Source organism: Triticum dicoccoides, chromosome 3A, assembly GCF_002162155.2.
Source record: "Triticum dicoccoides isolate Atlit2015 ecotype Zavitan chromosome 3A, WEW_v2.0, whole genome shotgun sequence".
Classification (NCBI taxonomy): Eukaryota; Viridiplantae; Streptophyta; class Magnoliopsida; order Poales; family Poaceae; genus Triticum; species Triticum dicoccoides.
The window spans coordinates 129724589-129746805 of NC_041384.1; the positions used below are offsets into that span (position 1 = coordinate 129724589).

General features: G+C 44.8%; 2 protein-coding genes across 3 annotated transcripts; one reads left to right on the forward strand and one right to left on the reverse strand.

Annotated features, from left to right (window-relative positions):
* Positions 1-5554: 5554 nt before the first annotated feature.
* Positions 5555-8854, forward strand: LOC119267563 (ervatamin-B-like). Of its 2 annotated transcripts, XM_037548974.1 has the most exons (3): positions 5555-5824; positions 7566-7974; positions 8059-8854. In XM_037548974.1, the coding sequence occupies exons 2-3, from the start codon at positions 7797-7799 to the stop codon at positions 8652-8654; spliced, it is 774 nt and encodes a 257-aa protein (XP_037404871.1). In that variant the 5' UTR covers positions 5555-5824; positions 7566-7796; the 3' UTR covers positions 8655-8854. The 2 variants fall into 2 exon arrangements, with proteins under 2 accessions (XP_037404871.1, XP_037404870.1); XM_037548973.1 differs by lacking the exon at positions 5555-5824 and having other exon boundaries at positions 7032-7974.
* Positions 8855-17329: 8475 nt separating this feature from the next.
* On the reverse strand, positions 17330-18850 carry LOC119271378 (peroxidase 1-like). Its single transcript, XM_037553234.1, has 3 exons — positions 18572-18850; positions 18006-18431; positions 17330-17917 (listed from the first exon to the last, which is right to left on the reverse strand). Exons 1-3 carry the CDS (start codon positions 18782-18784, stop codon positions 17504-17506), a joined length of 1053 nt encoding a protein of 350 aa, XP_037409131.1. The 5' UTR covers positions 18785-18850; the 3' UTR covers positions 17330-17503.
* Positions 18851-22217: the final 3367 nt, after the last annotated feature.

Sequence of the window (22217 nt, forward strand, 5' to 3'; positions counted from 1 at the left end):
GCCGTCATCACCGGAGGGCATGGAGGAGGATCCCGGAGGGGCCATCATCACCATGAAGGCCAAGGACCAGAGGGAGAACCTCTCCCCATCTAGGGGGGAGGCCATGGAGGAGGAAGCACAAGGGGGAGAACCTCTCCTCCTCTCTCTCGGTGGCACCGGAGTGCCATCGAGAGGGGAAGCATCGCCACGGTGATCGTCTTCATCAACATCACCATCATCATCATCACCCTCATCTCTTTTACGCGGTCCACTCTTCCGCACCCCGCTGTAATCCCTACTTGAACATGGTGCTTTATGCCACATATTATGATCCAATGATGTGTTGCCATCCTATGATGTTTTGAGTAGATATCTTTTGTCTTTGGGTTGATTGATGATCTAGATTGGTATGAGTTGTATGTTTTACTTTGATGATGTCCTATGGTGCCCTCCGTGTCGCGCAAGCGTGAGGGGTTCCCGCTGTAGGGTGTTGCAATACGTTCATGATTCTCTTATAGTGGGTTGGTGAGTGACTGAAACACAAACCCTGGTAAGGGGGTTGTTGCGTATGTGAATAAAGAGGACTTGATGCTTTAATGCTATGGTTGGGTTTTACCTTAATGATCTTTAGTAGTTGCGGATGCTTGCTAGATTTCCAATCATAAGTGCATATGATCCAAGTAGAGAAAGTATGTTAGCTTATGCCTCTCCCTCATATGAAACTGCAATAGTGATTACCGGTCTTGTTAACGATTTCCTAGGACAATTTGGCACACCGATCCACCATTATTCCACACTTGCTATTTATAATATTTAGTAATATATTCTAAATTCATGATAACAGCACCTACTTTTATATTTTATCTCTCCGATATCATACAAAGTTATCCTCTTCATACCCACAACCTAGTTTGATTTCTCGTTGCTAGTTGGAAGCAAATGTTCGGTGTACGTAGAGTCGTATCCATGGCAGATAGGGCTTGAGAGAATATTGATCTTACCTTTTAGCTCCTTGTGGGTGCGACACTCCATACTTATCACTTCCACCTTTGGAAATTGCTATGATGATTCCTTGCACTTGGGGATTATCACTATTCTCCTCCATCTTGCAGGCAAAGTACTTGTCAGAGGTCTCATACCTATCGACTCGGGCATGAGTCTGAATACCAATTTCAACTCTTGGAACATCTTATATGCTCCGTGGCGTTCAAAACGTTTTTGAAAGTCCCGGTTCTAATCCGTAAAGCATGGCGCACTAAACTATCAAGTAGTCATCATACCGAGCTTGCCAAACGTTCATAGCGTCTGCATCCGCTCCTGCAATAGGTCCGTCACCTAGCGGTGCATCAAGGACATAATTCTTCTGTGCAACAATGAGGATAATCCTCAGATCACGGACCCAGTCCGCATCATTCCTACTATCATATTTCAAATTATTTTTCTCTAGGAACATGTCAAAAATAAAATAGGGGAGCTATACGTGAGCTATTGATCTACAACATAGATATGCAAAAACTATCAGGACTAAGTTCATGATAAATTAAAGTTAAATTAATCATATTACTTAAGAACTCCCACTTAGATAGACATCCCTTTAGTCATCTAACTGATCATGTGATCCATATCAACTAAACCATGTCCGATCATCACGTGAGATGGAGTAGTTTTCAATGGTGAACATCACTATGTTGATCATATCTACTATATGATTCACGCTCGACCTTTCGGTCTCAACGTTCCGAGGCCATGTCTGCATATGCTAGGCTCGTCAAGTTTAACCCGAGTATTATGCGTGTGCAAAACTGGCTTGCACCCGTTGTATGTGAATGTAGAGCTTATCACACCCGATCATCACGTGGTGTCTCAACACGCAGAAGAACTGTCACAACGGTGGATACTCAGGGAGAACACTTATACCTTGAAATTTTAGTAAGTGATCATCTCATAATGATACCATCGTACTAAGAAAAATAAGATGCATAAAATATAAACATCACATGCAATCAAAATATGTGACATGATATGGCCATCATTATCTTATGCCTTTGATCTCCATCTCCAAAGTACCTTCATGATCTCCATCATCACTGGCATGACACCACGATCTCAATCATCTTGATCTTTATCAACGTGTCATTACATGGTCGTCTCACGAACTATTGCTTTTGCAACTATTACTATCACATAGCGATAAAGTAAAGGAATTATATGGCTCTTGCATCTTATGCAATAAAGAGACAACCATAAGTCTCCTACCAGTTGTCGATAACTTTAACAAAACATGATCATCTCATACAACAATTTATATCTCATCACGTCTTGTCCATATCACATCACAATATGCCCTGCAAAAACAAGTTAGGCGTCCTCTACTTTGTTGTTGCAAGTTTTACGTGGCTGCTACGGGCTTCTAGCAAGAACCGCTCTTACCTACACATCAAAACCACGACGATTTTTCGTCAAGTGTGCTGTTTTAACCTTCAACAAGGACCGGGCGTACTCAAACTCGATTCAACTAAAGTTGGAGAAACAGACACCCGCCAGCCACCTGTGTGCAAAGAACATCGGTAGAACCAGCCTCATGAACGTGGTCAGGTAATGTCGTTCCGGGCCGCTTCATCCAACAATACCACCGAATTAAAGTAAGACATTGTTGGTAAGCAGTATGACTATTATCGCCCACAACTCTTTGTGTTCTACTCGTGCATATAGCATCGACGCATAGACCTGGCTCGGATGCCACTGTTGGGGAACGTGGTATTTCAAAAATATTTCTACAATCACGCAAGATCTATCTAGGAGAAGTATAGCAACGAGCGGGGAGAGTGTGTCCACGTACCCTTGTAGACCGAAAGCGGAAGCATTTAGTAACGTGGTTGATGTAGTCAAACGTCTTCACGATCCAACCGATCCAAGTACCGAACGTACGGCACCTCCGTGTTCAGCACACGTTCAGCACGATGACGTCCCTCGAGCTCTTGATCCAGTTGAGGACGAGAGAGAGTTCCGTCAGCACAACGGCGTGGCGATAGTGATGAAGAAATTACCGGCGCAGGGCTTCGCCTAAGCACTACGACGATATGACAGAGGTGTTAACTGTGGAGGGGGCGCCGCACACGGCTGGGAAGAATTGATGTTGTGTTCTAGGGGTGCCCTCCCACGTATATAAAGGAGAGAGAGGGAGGGAGGCAGCCTAGGGCGCGCCCAAGTAGGAGGAATCCTACTTGGGCCCCTAGTCCAAGGGGGAAAGGAAGGAGGGGGGAGGGGAAGGAAGTAGGAGTCCTACTTCATACTTTCCTTTTCCTCCTCTGCTTTCCCTTTCTCCCCACGTGGCTGGCCCTATAGGGGGCGCATCAGCCCTTTGTGGGCTGGTGTGTTCCCTTACTTGGCCCTTTAAGCCCATATCTTTGCCGGGGGTTGCCCGGAACCCCTTCCGGTGGCCCGGTATCATCCGGAACACTTCCGGTGTCCAAATACCATCGTCCTATATATGAATCTTTACCTCTCGGCCATTTCGAGACTCCTCGTCATGTTAGTGACCTCATCCGGGACTCCGAATAAACTTTGGTCATCAAATTACATAACTCATAATACAAATCGTCATCGAACGTTAAGCGTGCGGATCCTACGGGTTCGAGAACTATGTAGATATGACCGAGACACATCTCTGGTCAATAACCAATAGTGGAACCTGGATGCTCATATTGGCTCCTACATATTCTATCAAGATCTTTATCAGTCAAACTGCATAACAACATACGTTGTTCCCTTTGTCATCGGTATGTTACTTGCCCGAGATTCGATCGTCTTTATCATCATACCTAGTTCAATATCGTTACCGGCAAGTCTCTTTACTCGTTCCGTAATGCATCGTCCCGTGACTAACTCATTAGTCACATTACTTGCAAGGCTTATAGTGATGTGCATTACCAAGAGGGCCTAGAGATACCTCTATGATACATTGAGTGACAAATCCTAATCTCGATCTATGCCAACCCAACAAACACCTTCGGAGACATCTGTAGAGCATCTTTATAATCAGCCAGTTACGTTGTGACGTTTTATAGCACACAAGGTGGGAGTTACATAATCTCATAGTTAGAGGAACATGTATAAGTCATAATGAAAGCAATAGCAATAAAACTAAATGATCATTATGCTAAGCTAACGGATGGGTCTTGTCCATCACATCATTCTCCAATGATGTGATCCCGTTCATCAAATGACAACTCATGTCTATGGTCGGGAAACATAACCATCTTTGATTAACGAGCTAGTCAAGTAAAGGCATACTAGGGACACTCTGTTTTGTCTATGTATTCACAGATGTACTAAGTTTCCTGTTAATACAATTCTAGAATGAATAATAAACATTTATCATGATATAAGAAAATATAATTAACAACTTTATTATTGCCTCTAGGGCATATTTCCTTCAGTAAATACGATTCATGTTTTTCTCGAAGAAAGATATGATTCATGCTTTTTTCGAACAAAAAGGGTTTTCAAAACAGCTCTTAAGTCGTGTAGATTTTGCAAAAATGTTCAACATAAGTTGTCGTTGCCACGTGCGTCTGTCAACTGTTTGCCGAGTTTATCTCTACAGGTGCTAGCAATAGACATTACCCCTTGATTTTCGTAATAAAGAAAGAAAAGGAAAAAAGATTGCCGAGTTTATCTACCCGGGTGCTTGGCATAGATGTGACCCATGGAATTCAGTAATATAAATGAGAATGAAGCGAAATTATTCGAGTTTCCGTTAGAGGAAACCCAGCAAAGATAGACCGCTGAAACAACTATCTTACCTGGTCATCGGTGGGGCCCACCTGTCGAGTTTATATGCGGAGGAACTCGATGAATGTGAGACCACACAGAATTTCTTTCTTTCGCCAAGTCCCTTTTTCATGGCAATGGACAAACTGTGAAGTTTGCTGAGTTGTGTGTCACTACCAAGTCCAGTTTTGGTCAACGCAATAGAGACATTACTCTGCCGAGCTCCCAATTTATTGAACTCAGTGAATACTCAGAAGTCGGCGAAATCCCTAGTTCCGGTTGTGCTTCATGTGATTACTATGATTACAATTATTATCTAAGGTTATTTTTTTGCAGGAAAATTTTGATTTATTTATCTTCAATCATGGCAGTACAATGAACATAGAAAATAATAACAATTAAATCTATATCCATAGACCAGCTAGCGATGACTATAAGCACTAAAGCGGCCGAAGGCGCGCCGTCATCATCGCCCCTCCCTCGCTGGAGCTAGGGAACACTTTTTCTAGTGGACAATCGAGAAGTCGTCGTGCTAAGGGCCCGTTCGGAACTTCTCCCGCTCCGTGCTTACTCCGAGTCCACGCGTGGAGCCGGACCGAACGGATTACCTCCGCGGAATGGGCTTCTCGAAGCATTGCGTTCCTCTAGTGCAAAAAGTTGGAGCAGCTCAAGCCCAGCTTCAGAAAACGCAGAAGCGAGGAGTTCGACGTAATTACAAGAGGATGCCACCGCCAAGTCGAAAAAAACGTTTCATACCACTCGTATTTGACGCCTCTTCCCTCTTCCCTCGACATCTCATCCCCTCGTAACCTAACCAGCGCCGCCGGTGGCCGCCGCCGCACCCGATTCCACCCCCTCGCCGGCCGACGAGCCTCTCTGCCGGTAGATCCGACCAGTCCAGCCCCCTTCCCGTCGGATCCCGTCCCGAAGGAGCACTTCCCCGCCGCCAGCCAGGAGCAGCAACCCCACCGGCAGGAGACGACCACCTTGACGCCATTGATGCTGGTGTCATCATGTCCTCCTCTGAGCCAGCCTCCTCGCCCTCGCCCTCGCCCCCTCTCCCCATTCCAAGGTGAGTTTGCCTTTGCTCCTTCCATATGGCAGTCATGGTGATGCTACTGTAACATGTGCTGGGAGAAGCTGTCAATTGAGCCGAACGCATCGAAATAGCTAGGTGAAGTGAGAAGCTAGCTCAAGAAGCTGGATTTGTGGAGTTTTAAGAAGCTAGAGAGTTACAGAACCAACACATCATAATAGCAACCGCCACCGATGAAGAGAACCGAAGATCGAAAAGATCCAACCTGAAGAAACACGAATATAGACGAACGAAAACTGGGTCCGAACAGATCCACCAAGGACCACCAATGATCGAATCCCGCAAGATCTGCCGGAGACACACCTCCACACGCCCTTCGAAAATAGTCGAGGGCACGCCACCTTTCCTTTGAAGGAGAGACGCGTAAAGGCTAGGTCTGTGTGTATATGAGGTTATATGTATCTACCTTTTTCTTGATTAAAATTAATTGAAAAGTTGCTCAAATATTGGACAACTATTCTGTCTAGAAGTACGAAAAGTATGGTTTTGTTTTGAACAGTCAAAGTAATGTAAAATAGCTTAGTTAAAATCTATACATTGCATTTCAAGGCCTAGCCTAATGAGAAGGAAAAAAATGTGATGAAAGGATTCAAACGATTAGACCAAATCTCGCACTATCTCTTCAACAATTTGATCAAATAAGAAATTAAAAACCCAGTTTATGAACTTACTGCATATGCAGTAAATAGCCCACCTACTGTTTTTTCAGTCACTTTTTCCTCAAGAAAGAACAAGAACGAGCAATCACTAGCATATTCGATAACTTTAAAGAGGCATAATCTAAACGAAAATACTAAACAAATACCTTCTAGTATGATTTAGTCTCTGTTTGGTCTTGTCGTGTCTTCTGAAAAGCACAACAACTTTACTTATTTATACTACTATCGAACGTCTGGGTTAGTTGTGACCTGATATTTATGAGATGCAGCACGAATCAGTAGTCCCACAATGACAAAGTACCCAGAAAAGCACATCCATATATTTGAGAAATTCGGAATAATGCCTCAACCCGACCCGAGGGATGTCGATTTTGTGTACGCATGCCTCATAATTTTCTTCGAATAGGCAGAAACTTAAAAAGTTTTTTTTTTTTGCTGGTAGAAACTTAAAAAGTTCACTATCCCAACATAGTTTCTGTACATATGCAGCGTAAAAATACTAGAGATGTATTTGTAAAACAAACTATATATACTACTCACGCCTCCCTTAATATCTTCTTAATATAAGACGTTTCTTATATTATGAGACAGAGATAGTACATGTTTGCGTACTCTCACTGTAAAGTGATCTAATCATTTTTATGCAGTATTTGTTTACAGAGTGAGTACGTAACAAACTTAGTGCCATGAATTATTATCTTTTTTATAAATGAAAACATTTTGCTTGATCATTGGAAACGAATCATAAAGCCTTTGCCATATTTACACCAAATAAAATAAAATTGAACCATCCTACCATGTACTGACCGTCGACCGACGGAGAAGCTCAGCTGACACCTCCATGACCCATAGTCATCTTCAAGGATTAGCTCCGGTGGCCACAACTACTGACTAAGCCTGCAGCCACAACGACGTGCTAACCCACACGCATCACCAAAGCGCCTATATAAACATTAGCTCCGGCGCATGCATTTCCACACAGCCCAAGTTAATCAATCAATATGACTTCTTCCATGCCTTGCCTTGTCCTGCTCTTGGGCATTGCCTGCATCCTGCAGGCGTCGCTGACCGCGGCGGCGTGGGAGCTGCCGGAATCCGAGGTGAGGTCCAGGTGGACGAGGTGGCAAACCAAATACTCGAAGCGCTACCCGACCCCCGAGGAGAAGGAGAAGCGGTTCCAAGTATTCAAGACGAACACCAACTCCATCGGCGCTTTCGCCAGCCAGACTACGGTCAACGCCGTCGTCGGCGGGTTCGGGCCCCAGACCGTCACCACGGTCAGGGTCGGCATGAACAGATTCGGCGACCTCAACCCCAGCGAGGTCGCCGAGCAGTTCACCGGGTTCAACAACTCCGTCTTCACCCCAGAGCGTCCCTCCCCGCTCCCCTACGACTCCTGGAAGCCGTGCTGCGTTGACTGGCGCTCGAGCGGCGCCGTCACCGGCGTCAAGTTTCAGGGCTCCTGCTGTAAGTCAAGCTAGCAAACTCCTGCTCAGGTAACTTTATATGTTGGTCAGTTCTTGTAGAGTAACGGACATGTGTATGTGGCAGTGTCATGCTGGGCATTCGCGGCCGTGGCGGCCATCGAGGGCATGAACAAGATCAGGACCGGCGATCTGGTGTCGCTGTCGGAGCAGCAGCTCGTGGACTGCGACACCAGTAGCAGCGGCTGCAGCGGCGGCCGCACTGACACTGCCCTGGGCCTCGTGGCCTCCCGCGGCGGCATCACGTCCGAGGAGAGGTACCCGTACAGCGGCTTCAAGGGCACCTGCGACGTGGACAAGCTGCTGTTCGACCACCAGGCGGCCGTCAAGGGATTCAAGGCCGTGCCGCCCAACGACGAGCGGCAGCTGGCGCTGGCCGTGGCGCGGCAGCCCGTGACGGTGTACATCGACGCCAGCACCTGGGAGTTCCAGTTCTACTCAGGCGGCATCTTCCGGGGCCCCTGCTCCGCCGACGCCGCGAGGGTCAACCACGCCGTCACCATTGTCGGCTACTGCGAGGAGTTCGGCGAGAAGTTCTGGATCGCCAAGAACTCGTGGAGCAACGACTGGGGCGACCAGGGATACATCTACCTCGCCAAGGACGTCTTCTGGCCGACGGGCACCTGCGGCCTCGCCACCTCGCCCTTCTACCCAACAGCTTGACCGACGCCGGCTTGCCGGCGGAGCTTTTAAATTTGCGTGCGCGCAATACTTGCTTACCTTTAGTGCATCGATCGTACGGATGGTTAAGAGTGATCGGTGGTTGTGTGATACAGTATTGTTTCCCATATCATTTTGATAATGTAAAATAAAATATTGATTGTGTTTACCTAAAAAAATTAATAGTTGGGCAATCAGTAAGAAAGATGGCTCCAGTGTACTATATACTTGCATCGACAAAATCTTTTCACATTTCAACATGGCGTGATCTTATATCAGAATGAAACACGCAGCTAGCGTAAGGGGAAGCAAAAGCTTACTGAAAACTAAAACATATTTTTTTTTGATCGGCCTGAAGCGTCATAGTGGTACCAACACTAGTGGGATCTGGGATTTCACCGATTTCATTTCATCGGAAGCTTGGCAGAGTGATCTATTTGCCGAATTTCATTAAAATTGGACTCGCCGTGACACCCAACTCGGCAAACTTCATTGTTTGCCTAGTGTCAGCGAAAGGGACTCGGCGAAAGAGAGGAACTCGGCAATGTCTCACATTCCTCGAGTTCCTCCTAATATAGACTTGGAATTGACTGACATTTTCAAAAAGAAAACCCAAAAAATCTGCAATGACTGATAGATGGGCCCCACAGACGACCCCATATCGATGTTACATGTTTACAGAAACTCGACAATCTTTTTGCATTATTCTTTTTGTTACGGAAATTCCATAAGTCACAGTTATGCCGAGCACTCGTGTAAATGAACTCGACAATCATTTTGCTTTTTTTATTAGAAAATTCAAGGAGTCACGTATATGCCAAGCAACCATAGAGATATACTCGGTAAACAGCTAATAGGTGGGCCTGTGTGACACGTATCAATGACTAACTGACGGTTGGCCTTCCTATGCCGAGGTCGAAAACTAGGCAAAAGGCGGACCATTTGTCCACTTAAAGGGGAGCGGACGCGGGTTCGCGCGCGCCAAACGCAAAAGCCCTCGCCTGTCCTAGCTGTCTCCATTTCCTTCGATACACCGTTGCCGTCCCGCCGCCCTCTCTCCTTCAGCCTGTCATCGTCGTATGGATCTGGCTCCCGCGGCCGTGGCATGCCTGGTTGTATAACTAGAACATGCAGCTGATATTGATAAAAAAATTGAATTTTAAAAATCATAAAATTAAAATGAACAAATAATAAAAAGAAAAGGAGAGGGGAGGGGGGAATAGCATAGTTTGACTCCTTCAATTCGGGCCGGGGAGAAGTTGCATGTCGACAATGTACATGCAACTGGGTTCAAGTAGGATGGAAGAGAAGGTGCAAGTTGCTTGTTGATGATTGCGTGTAACTGGATCAAGGTGGAAGACAAACTGTGTGTTAAAGATGAACACGCATATAAAAGCATCTCCAAAAGCCGTGCTACGTGCCGCGCGCTCAAAAAACGTTTGCAGCGTGCGGTTAGCGAGTTTTTGTGCGACGCGGAGTAGAAATGGCAATGGGTACCCATTACCCACGTACCCTGCGGGTAAAAACCCTATTAGGGCAAGGGTATGGGTCAAAAAAATACCCATGGTACATAAATAGAAAGAATTCATACCCATCGGGTATATTGGGTATGGGTATGATTTAGTATAACCCATACCCATATACCTTTGTATCCATATATTTTTCTGATAAATAGACCTTATATATTATTTATCCATATATTAAACATATTATATGTACATAAATCCGACAGCCCTAACAAGACCTCATTATGCATTCATGTTAGCCCACCGCACCACAACAACTAGTCCACGAACGAGTATGCGTTGATGTCATGATGTGTTGTTGTTTATAAATTATTGTTATAAGTTGTTGCTTATGACTATGTAATGCTCAAATTGATGTGTTGCAATCTGGATAATTTTATCCGCGGGTATCCATTTACCCCGATGGGTGACGGGTATGAGAAAAAATTATACCTGTCAACGGGTATGGGTACGGGTGCTGGGTAAGGGTATGGGGTGGCTTCACCCGTACCCAAATCCTGCGGGTGCCATCCCTAACGCGGAGCGCTTGCTTCAACGGCCGCTGCAAAGTCTAGCGTGTGTGAGCTGCTCCAACAGCCGCTGCAAAAAAACTGCACGCGCGCTCTCGCACAAACAACATATGCACTCCAAACACAACCATGAAGATCAAACATAAATAAAATAAATCAACAATAAATAGTTCAATTTCATTATTACAACTCAAAGAAATAGTTTATCTTCCAATACAATAAATAATTCAACAATACAATATCAAACGCACAAATCATGATGCTCTTTGTCGGCCATTCCATGCTCATCACTTCTCAATGAGATCCTTCTGAAGATCATCATTCGTCTCGGCACGTCGAATGGCATGATAGGAGGCAACAAAACGGGCAACCCTGGCAGCCGTTCGCCGCACTCGCACGGGATGTCCCAAGAGCTCATACTGAGAGTAGTCTAAATCATGGACACGCTCATTCCCGATGATCATGTTGTGCATGATCACACAAGCGTGCATGATGTACCAAAGCATACAAGGCATCTTTTGATCCCAAAATCTAGCCGGTCCTCTCACAATAGCAAATTGGGCTTGCAAAATCCCAAAAGCTCTCTCGACATCTTTCCTTGCCGCCGTCTGAGCATTGTGGAAATCAAGATTTTTCTTAACTTCCGATTGTTTCAACGGCTTCACAAATGTTTGCCACTTTGGATAGATGTCATCCGCAAGATAGTAGTCATAGTTGTATGTATGACCATTTACTACAAACTGCACCGGTGGCAGTTCACCATTTGCAATCTTATTCATCAGTGGTGACTGATTAACAACGTTGATATCATTCAAAAATCCAGGCATTCCAAAAAAGCATGCCAAATCCAAGTCTCTTGATCGGCCACCCCTTCAAGGATTATAGTGGAACCATTTTTTGGCTGTGAAATTGCCCATGTCATGCCTTAGGACAATTCTTCCAACTCCAATGCATGCAATCTATGGAGGCAACCATACCTATGAAGCCGCGAGCTTTGTTCATCTCCAATAGCCTTGCGGCATCTTCAGCATTGGGAGATCTTAAATACTCCTGGCCAAACACTTGCACAATTCCGACTGCGAAGCGCTTGACACACATGATGGCTTAACTCTCACTCATGGCCAAGTGGTCATCAACTAGATCAGCGGGAATACCATATGCCGACATACGCAAAGCGGTTGTCACCTTCTGAAAGGTGCTATGTCCGAGCTCTCCGGCGACATTCCTCCTTTGCTGAAAAAACCAGTCATGGCTCGCTAGTTTCTCTGCAATGTGTCTGAACAACTCGATACTCATCCTAAACCGGCGCCGGAAGTACGACTCGGGGTACACGGGATTATCCGCAAAATAGTGCCTGATCAATCTGTTGTGGGCATCGATCCTATCCCTCCAAATTTTCTGCCGACCTATAACCGAACCACCGTGCTTCGGTTTTTTATTGATGTACATAACTAGGATCATTGCAAGATCCTCCTCCTCTTCAATATTAAATTCTTCTTCGGAAGAATCATATGACGAACTCATCTACAATGTTCAATTTAAACTAGGCTATATAAAAAACTACAAACAACATGCACCAAATTCATGTAAAAGTGTGAAGTTGAAGCAATACATACCTTGCAAGCGTTTTGTTGAACACCTTGTGGGTGCCGAGCGGTAGTGGGCAACCGGACGCTGTTCGTCGGAGGAATGGTGCGCACGAGGGGCGGCGGCGCCCGGAGGGAGAAGGAGGAAGCGGCGGCGGCGCGGGGATAGGCCGGGGAAGCGCGGAAATGGTCGCTAGAACAAATGGGGTGGTGTGGGCAGCGGCGCCAGCGCCTGGGTCAGGGTAGGTGGAAGTCACGAGCGGGTGCTTGAGTGTGCGGCGCGTGGTAGCGGACGCAGCAAATAAACGGTGTGTGATGGCGATTCGAACCGCGCGCTGAACTCTTTATGCGGCCGCGCGGTTATTGCACCTTCGCTGGAGCTCGGTTAGCGATTACGCGTGCTAAAAATCATAAATTTGCGGCGCGGCGTTTATATAGCGGGGAGATGCTCTAAGAGGAGGTCGAAATAAAAGATAGCATGGACAAGATCACTCATTGTATCAGCATTACCTGCCATCTCTTCCGTTCTGTCGACAAGATCGTCCCACCTCTGACGCCTCCCGTCCTCTTGGGCGTAGGTTTCTGCTATTTGATAAAAGAGGAAATAAGAGTGAGAAGAGAAAGTGAGCAATGGTGACGGCTCGTGTGATTTTTGTATACAAAAAGGGGCTCCTATACCGCGCGCGGCGCACTAGGCGGAGGCGCCTCTCTCCCCAGTGCGATCTTTTCGGCTAGCCCATGTACAGGCGCCCTACTTTTTTCCTTTTCCTTTTTATTTTTCGTTTTCGTTTATTTTCTACTAGCAAAAAGAGCCCGTGCGTTGCAACGGGAGAGAAAACATAACACATAACTCAACAACCATCACTCAAGACCATAATAGGTCCATCTTCTTTATTATTGTGAGGCATCATATTTGTGTTGCCGCTTATCCTCCTTCTCACCCTCGCCGGCGATGGCCTCGGTGTTCATACAAAACAAAAAAACGTGTGTTGAATCTGGTTAATCCTAAGGCGTCTCTCTCTCCCTCTCTCCTTCCTCTCCCTCTCTCTCTCCCTCTCTCTCTCTCACGCTCGCTTTCTCTCACTCTCGCGATGAGAAATCTGTTGTTTTCCCTTGCGACATTTTTCAGAGGTATGCACGTGTAGTTATTGATGTTTTCTTTTCCGTATATGGTTATAGTGGAGTGTTTATTTGCAATCCGGATCGTCGCTGGTATGAAAAAACGGATCTTGCGCTATAAATTATAAGTTTGCTTCCATAATAATATTTTAAAAATATTTAACAGGTAAAGTTAACATCATATTTAGATTCCACACAATTTTCTAATAAAATTTCATATATAATATGTTAAAATCGAAGTTACAGTTTAAAAGATACAGATAATTTAGAAAATCATTTGGTTTGACTCAAATATATTCCAAAATAATATTTAAAGATACTTAAAAGGTAAAAATAATCTCATATTCATATTCTACATATTTTTCTAATCAAATTTTATATATAACATGTTCAAATCGGAGTTGCGGTTTAAAAGATATGGATGATTTTAAAAAGCATTTGTTTGACTTAAATGTGATCCGCGGATGAATTACCTAAAACATCAGGGGGGGTTTCGAAAAATGTAAAACAACGGTTCGGGTGTGACTTAAATCCGGACGGCAGGTTGATTTCAAGAAAAGACAGGGACTTTTGTATAAAATACAAAAATAACGGTTCGTTTTAACTTAAAACAGGCCTACGGGTTGAATTTTCTGAAATAGAAGGACTTTTTTAAAAAATGGCATGACGGACGAAAGAAACCGAATTTACTTTATTATTAATTAAAGTAAAGAATGACGGACGAAAGAAATATCCATCCATCATGCTCACACTTTACAACATCGGCGAATCCTTTGAAATCTTTTACGATGCCACACAACAAACAACATGATAAGTGGTGTTTCGCAAAAAGCATAAGATTGGATGATTTTTGAATACTCAAGATGTTTCAAATTTATTTAACAACATAAATATCAATGGTAAACCGACATTTCCAAAATACCACATGTAAAGAAGATATTAATTAAGGTTGTATCGTAAACAAAATTTTAGAAATGATTAATATAATAGCATATTTAAAATCTGCATGATTTTTTGAGAGATTTCCGTATATGACATGTTAGATTTTGGGTTTGAAATTATGAGTTAAAAAAATTGAATGTGCCCGAAAATAGAAAAAATAAAAATAAAGTGGCTGGGCCAAAACTGAAACATCATGTGGCCCATCTGCTAAATAGGAGAGAATGGAGAAGGAGAAGATTTTTTGAGAGATTTCCATATATGACATGTTAGATTTTGGGTTTGAAAGTTATGAGTTAAAAAAAATTGAATGTGCCCGAAAATAGAAAAAATAAAAATAAAGTGGCTGGGCCAAAACTGAAACATCATGTGGCCCATCTGCTAAATAGGAGAGAATGGAGAAGGAGAAGATTTCTCGAAAAAACAAAAAGGAGAAGGAGAAAGAAGTGAAAAGGAGAGAAACCAGGAATCGAACCCGGGTCTCAGGTATGGAGATGTGAGGCTAATACCACCACGCCACTCTACCTCATGTTATGAATGATATGGGATTACCTTAAATAAACATAAGCCATCCGCGATTTAAGTGAACCGTTTTTTCCCACTTACCGGTGGCATGGTGGGTAATTATTTACAACTTCAAGGGTAATTTTAGTGACGTACGACCAGAAGCACTATTTGCTTTATTAGTAGGGAAAGATTTTAAGTATCTTTGGATTTCAGAGAAGTTCCAATTATTTTACAAAAACGGGAATTTTAAAAAAAGTGTTCGTGATTTAAAAAAAAGTTCACATATAAAAATGTTCATGATTTTAACAATGCTCGCATATTCAAAAAATGTTCATTAGTTTGAATAAACGTAGCAAATTCAAATAATTTAAATGAAAATTTGTTCAAAAAAATATTTATGAACTTCAAACATTGTTTCAAATTTCAAAAATACTTCTTCAGTTCTAACAATTATCGATGATTCAAGAAAATGTTCATGAATTCAAAAAAAGTTCATGCATTTCAACAATGTTCATCAAACAAAAATATGTTCAGGATTTACAAAAATATTCCCATTGTTCAAAAGTTGTTCACCATTTCAAAAAAATGTTCACGAATTTAAAACAATGTTCACAAATTAAAAATTGTTTTTGAATTTGTAAATAAGTTCATGAATTCAAAAAAATGTTCACTACTTAAAAAATTTCTACGAATTTTAAAAAATGTTGATTATTAAGTAAAATGACCTCAAAATTGAAAAATGTTCATGATTTCATAAATATTCTTCAATTTAAAAAAATGTAGATGATTCAACAGAATGTTCTCAATTTTGAAAAAATATCATGATTTCAAAAAACATGTTCATGGTTTCAAAATAATATTCAAAATTTTGCAAGATATTCGCAAAAATAAAAAGAGAAAGAAATAGAAAAAAAGAAAAAAAAAAGAGAAAAGAAAAAGGGAAAAGACCGGAACAAAAATGAGAAACGGGTTCAGAGAAGGTTCAACAACCCTCCTTAAAACTAGTGGGGGATACACTTAAAATGGGCCGGCCCAAATGCGGATCAAGCGCGCTGGAGGGCTGCGCACTAGGTCTCTCGTGGGTGACCTGCGAGCCTATTCGGAGATGCCGAAAAGGGGTGTACCACTTCCAATTGCTCAGATGTGCAGGGGACATGAAAAACAAGCTGAAAAGAGCAGGCCCACGTGGGACAAAAACAATACAACCAAAAAACATAAAAAATGGAGGATACACTTAAAATGGGCCAGCCCAAACGCGGACCAAGCGCGCTGGAGGGTTGCGCGCCACGAGCGACCTGCGAGCCTATTCGGAGACGCCGAAAAGGAGTGTACCGCTTCCAATTCCTCATATGTGCAGGGGACACGAAAAACAGGCTGAAAAGAGCAGGCCCACGTGGGACAAAAACAGTACAACCAAAAAAATGAAAAATGGGGGATACACTTAAAATGGGCCGGCCCAAACACGGACCAAGCGCGCTGGAGGGCTGCACGCTAGGTCGCTCGTGGGCGACCTGTGAGCCTATTCGGAGACACCGAAAAGGAGTGTACCGCTTCCAACTCCTCATGTGCAGGGGACACAAAAAACAGGTTGAAAAGAACAGGCCCACGTGGGACAAAAACAGTACAACCAAAAAACATAAAAAGTGGGGGATACACTTAAAATGGGCCGGCCCAAACACGAACCAAGTGCGCTGGAGGGCTGCGCGCTAGGTCGCTCGTGGGCGACCTGCGAGCCTATTCGGAGACGTTGAAAAGGAGTGTATCGCTTCCAATTCCGCAGATGTGCAGGGGACACGAAAAACAGGCTAAAAAAAGCAGGCCCACGTTGGACAAAACAGTACAACCAAAAAACATGAAAAATGAGGGATACACTTAAAATGGGTCGGCCCAAACACGGACCAAGCGCGCTGGAGGGCTGCGCGCTAGGTCACTCGTGGGCGACCTGCGAGCCTATTCAGAGACGCCGAAAAGGAGTGTACCGTTTCCAATTCCTCGGATGTGCAGGGGATACGAGAAACAGGCCGAAAAAAGCCCATAGCGCGACCATAGTGGGACAAAAACAGTACAACCGAAAAACATAAAAAAAAACCCATAGTGCGACCCCTACACGAGACAGAATGACTTGGAATGCATAGCGACAACATTTTGCACGACTGTTTCAGCTTCTGATTGCGTGGATGTGGTGGACAATTTAGATGTGACATACCTATTTCTCATCTAAATAAGAATTAGCAAATTCGTTACTCATATTAGGCTCTATCAAAATAAGGTTAGCAATTTTCTTGCAAACTTTGCTCGTCTAGAGAGCAGAACCATGACCTGGTTGGGTTCTGGACCTGGTGTCATTGAAATTGAACTGAACATTGCTGATTGTAATACAGATGTGACTGAGCACAAGTGTTCTACCCAACAAGAAAAAAAAACGTAGGTAGGAATCGATTCCCGGGGACTGCTTCCACGTGTGCGTACCGAACTCCGGGAGTCAATCAAGGTGCGCAAATGGACCATCGTTTTATTCACGCGTAGGAAAAAGCAGAGGTACATATGCGTGTACACCGTACGTACGGATACATTCATATTTAGTGATCTTAACCTAACATAGTGGTGGGACGAACCATGCAAATAGAGGTGGGACGAATTGCGCACGTATGGCAAAATTAATGTCATCAGCTGGTCGCGATCTCCTTGATGGAGGCGGTGGATCCCGAGTAGTAGTGGTGAATCTCGGGGGCTGCCACCGACGACCGGTTGTTGACGACGCTGCAGTTGAGCCGGATCTCCCCCTGGGTGCCCGTGAGCACCTCGATGTTCCCCATCTTCACCATGGCCGCCACGAACTTCTGCTTCCACAGCGTCTCGTTCGCCGCGAAGCTGTTCACGGACGTGTTGAGCGTCGCGTTGGTCCGCAGCTGGTTGTCGGAGAAGAAGAGGCCGAGGTTGAGCGACAGGAGCTTGTAGTTGTTGTTGTCCAGCACCGCGGGCGTGGTCGGGTCGACCGCCGTCGTCGTGGCCGCGTTCGGACTCGACGGGCACAGCGCCTGCAGCAGCGCCGCGTACGCCGGGCTCAGCCCCGTGTCCACCTGCACGCGCGTACGCCGGCAGTTTCGCGTTACATGGTCACCACGGACAGATGCAGCTGCAGATGGTGCTAGGGGTCGGAGGACGTACGGTGGCGGTGGTGTTGTTCCAGATGCGGGCGAGGAAGGAGCTGCAGAAGGAGCGGCCCACGGTGTGGGCGCCGGAGAGGATGACCATCTCCTCGGCGGTGAGGGTCTTGTTGGCGAAGCGGTCGACGAGCTGCTGCGCCGTGAACGTGGGCGGGGGCAGGTTGTTGAGCGCGTCCTGGTCGAGGGAGAAGTTGCCGTCGCGCCGGCCCGAGGGGACCTGGTACGCGGCCTGCCCGGTGAGGTTGATGCTGTCGCGCGCGGCGAAGGCCACGATGTCGGCGCAGGAGACGGTGCGCGCGCAGCTCTTCTCCACGGCGGCCTTGGCGGCGTCGATCACCTCGAATCCCCGGAGGCTCGGCTTGTTCGGGGCCGCGTCGCGCTCGGCCGTGCCGTTGGCGGACACCAGCAGCACGGAGGCGTCACATCCCTGAACGAGCAGAGCACGCATGGATGTAATGCATGTGCATGTGAATGTATCAATGTGATGTGCTGCCCTAGGGGCCAGACGATACGTACCCGGACAAAGCATTGGCGTAAGAGATCATCTAGGGGCTAGACGATACGTACCCGGACAAAGCAGTCATGGAAATGGAGGCGGATGAGGCCGGCGGCGACGCCGGAGTCGTTGGCGAAGGCGCTGGCGACGGCCTGCTGGACCAGCGACTCCGCGTTGGGGCAGCTCGTGTTGTAGAAGCCCACCTGGAGCTGCCCGCGAGCCACCGCCGGCAGCCGCAAGCACACCGCCGCCACCACAACCACGGCAACCATGGCAGCCACCATCTCTAGTCCGTCGGGGGCTTTGGGGCAATGCGTCCCTGATCTGCCCGGAGCTAGCTAGTGCTGGATCCCTTGCGTGGTGGAGATCACATGGCACAGTCTGAGGGGTTTATATAGAACTTACTTGAAGCAGAGGGTTTTGTATGAATGGTAGTTGAGGTGAGTCCATGCACCTCTGCCAAAAGTAGTTAGCCATGCTCATGCTACCGCACCGGTCTACAATGAACAGGAACATGTGGTTGCATGTGTTGCGTACTGGCTTTAGCTTTGCTTTGTTAACATTGCAACTTGTTCTCGTAGATGGGTCTTTGCGTACTTGCGCAACAGTTTTCTTGACCGCCCATGCAATGTGCCCGGAGCCTCGGGAACTACGTAATTTTTTTTTTTTTTGAAACTGTGGAACTACGTAATTAGCATGTTCATAGGAAATTTTCCAGTAAAATGGAACTTAGTTGAGGTTTTCTGCTCGCAAGATGATGAAAAGGTACAAACATAGCATACAAGATTGCAATTCCATGAATGTTTTCCTATATTACACATATAGGACTCCTCTGTATGTACTCCCACCTTATCTAGTAGCCTTATTCACTTAATTTTTCCTTAAGTAAAGCTTTATCCACTTGATACTAACCGAATACTGGATATGTATCCGCTAATGGCTGCACAGCCAACCGCGCGCTGCATGCATGCATAACAGAATTGACGGAGTGCACGCTTGTTATTTTTTCTAATACGCAACCACCTGCATGTCAATTTACACATGCATAGTTCTAGGTCTCGTGCGTTATCCTTCATAGTATATAACATTTTTTTTCTCTATTTGATATTATGCTCTCATTCCCCATTATGGAAATTAAGTATATATTTTAATCTGCATAGTAGACTATACCTCTTACCTTTTTTTTAATCTTGGCAGTATATACTTCATGAGCCTAGTATTATGCCACTAGAAATGAGTATACTACTGTTTTGTAGGAGTTATACCACATTTTTAATGGATTATACACTACTTAATTCTGGAAGGAGAATATACTGGATCTTGTACTCCTAGGCACTCCATTGATTGTCCTCTGTACAGATGTGGACGTGGGTATGTACTGCCTTTTAAGAGGGGTATGTACTTTCTTTTTGAAGGAGCGTATACTTGCTTTTAAAGGGGGCATATGATCCTAGGTTAGAGTACATGTAAAATTGTTTTTGAAATTTGGATAATATTCCATTTGCAACCTAGGTCCTTAGTTCTCTCTTTTTTCTTTGCATGGTTTATACTGTTCTCTTTGGCCAGGCGACTATAACCTTGGCTGAATATATTATACTTGTTACAAAATTAAAAGGTGTATATACTACCTTTTCACATAAGATACGAAGTATATACTGCAAAAAAAAAACAGAGTGTATATAGCAACGTTCAAGATTAGGATGTACTCCCTCTGTCTCAAAATGTAAGACGTTTTTTTGTCTAAATCTAGTGCAAAAAACGTCTTATATTTTGAGACGGAGAGAGTATATACTGATTTTTTAAATGACAATATACTTCATTACATGTAGTAGTATGTATACACTAGACAGATCCAAAGAATTATTAACTGCTCATGTTTTCACCTAAGAGTACGTTGCCGCGGGCGGTTGCGCTAGATCGGAAGAGCAGCAAACTGACTCGCAGCAAGCGAGCTCATCTAGGGAACCCGGTGAATCAATGCTAAGTTGGACTAATAGAACTCTTTTGACCGCAGTTGTGGCGTGGATTCTTGTTGGTCATGCATGGTGCATCATTGACCATCAGCCCACCCTATGATAGCAAGCATGTCCATAACTGTAGTCTGTGGTTGGATCTACTCCATCTTCGAGTCATCTCACCATCCATGCGCCGTCTGCATCTCGTCTACATTTTTGAGCCACCGCCTACCGCCTGCCGAATGCATCAATCTCATGTCCGTGGTCGAGCAGCCCGGCTACCCAACTTCCGTACGAAAGATGTGAATAGAGCAGCCCGGTGCATCGATCTGTAACAAGCGAGAATAGCAAGAGATGAATTGATGGGAAATAACATTGATGTCGCATAATTAGTGCTAGTGCAACAAAAGCGATCGGCAATTCCAAACCTGCAAGTGCATGCGTCCATGTCGAAGGAAGCAGCAAGCCAGATGGATTCGTCGACACGCTGGACGCCGAAGACCTGCTGGGCAGAGACGGGTGCGTCGTCTTCTTCCATGCCGATGCATGCAGCGTGGCTACCGGGAGAGACGCAAAAGCCTCGGCGACGAAGCTACAAGAAATAGGTCGTTGGTGCTAGAAGAGACGCAACCGCCATCGCAGCGAGGTATATGCGGGAACAATAGATCGATGTAGAGTAGTTTCAAGGGTGACGTTTGATATCCCTATAAAAAAGGATTCTGTTCCAACAAATTCAAGTAGCGTCTAGCCCGATAAGCAGAGGCGTACTACGCGGTGGGTCGCCTGAGGTGGATCGACCTGGGAGTATGTACTCCTAGGTGTACCAACCTATTTTCCTATATATATATATATATATATATATATATATATATATATATATATATATATATATATATATATATATATATATATATATATATATACGGCTGCGCTATTGTAAGCGAGCGCGCATTCTGCTTAATCTACGCTCCGGACGAACCAACTTAGGCGCGCGGATGGCGCTGACCACCACAGAAATTTTGGGGGTAACCGACAGTTCTAGGAAAAGTAACGCATTTAATTCTGTTACCATGTGCTGGTCCGTTACCTCATTCTTTTGGGCTACAAATTATTATTTTTTTTTGAAAGTGGCTACTAATTATTGAAAGTAACAGATGTAGTGTACACGGTAATAAAGTTAGTTTTATTACCGGGCAGTGAGATATGTAGTAAACCTGGCCGAGATATGTAGTAATGTATTACTACATGCTCACAAACTGGCAGTAGTAATTTCTCTTGTAGTGGATCGTAAAGCAAACAGATGGGCAGTGAGATATGTAGTAAACCTAGTGTGGACATGTCAAAATGTATTACTACATGCTCACAGTAGGAAAAAAATGGAGTGCATGCAAATTACTAGATGGTAATATCATTACTACTACTGCAAGCCCAATTTACTGATGGTAGCAATTAACTGTTGGGCTCTTTTACGATGCGACGATCGTCAGTTACCATAAATTAATGGTCCAAGTGCGAGGTGTTGGATATGTTAACTTGATCGTAACGCGTTACTATTGATTTTTTCGGAGGAACGCGGGCCTGGTTAAGTGCATGTACAAGACGATGGTCGTAAATTCTTTACGGTTGATTTTCTGGTGGAGTGAGCGCACTCCGGCTAATTAGCACGTATGGCCCAGTTGGGTCGATGGGCGGCTGGAGCGTATGCTAAGTTATAATGCGCGCACGCTGAGTTTAGCAGGTCTATATATATATATATATATAT

What these genes read in the sequence shown, in the direction of transcription:
- LOC119267563 (XM_037548973.1), top strand. Translation starts at nt 7,509, where the DNA reads ATGACTTCTTCCATGCCTTGCCTTGTCCTGCTCTTGGGCATTGCCTGC. An exon ending in CAAGTTTCAGGGCTCCTGCT is followed by an intron (nt 7,975 to 8,058) that starts GTAAGTCAAGCT and finishes TGTATGTGGCAG; the next exon opens with TGTCATGCTGGGCATTCGCG.
- LOC119271378 (XM_037553234.1), bottom strand. Translation starts at nt 18,784, where the DNA reads ATGGTGGCTGCCATGGTTGCCGTGGTTGTGGTGGCGGCGGTGTGCTTG. An exon ending in TCCATGACTGCTTTGTCCGG is followed by an intron (nt 18,432 to 18,571) that starts GTACGTATCGTC and finishes CTGCTCGTTCAG; the next exon opens with GGATGTGACGCCTCCGTGCT. An exon ending in GGAACAACACCACCGCCACC is followed by an intron (nt 17,918 to 18,005) that starts GTACGTCCTCCG and finishes ACGCGCGTGCAG; the next exon opens with GTGGACACGGGGCTGAGCCC.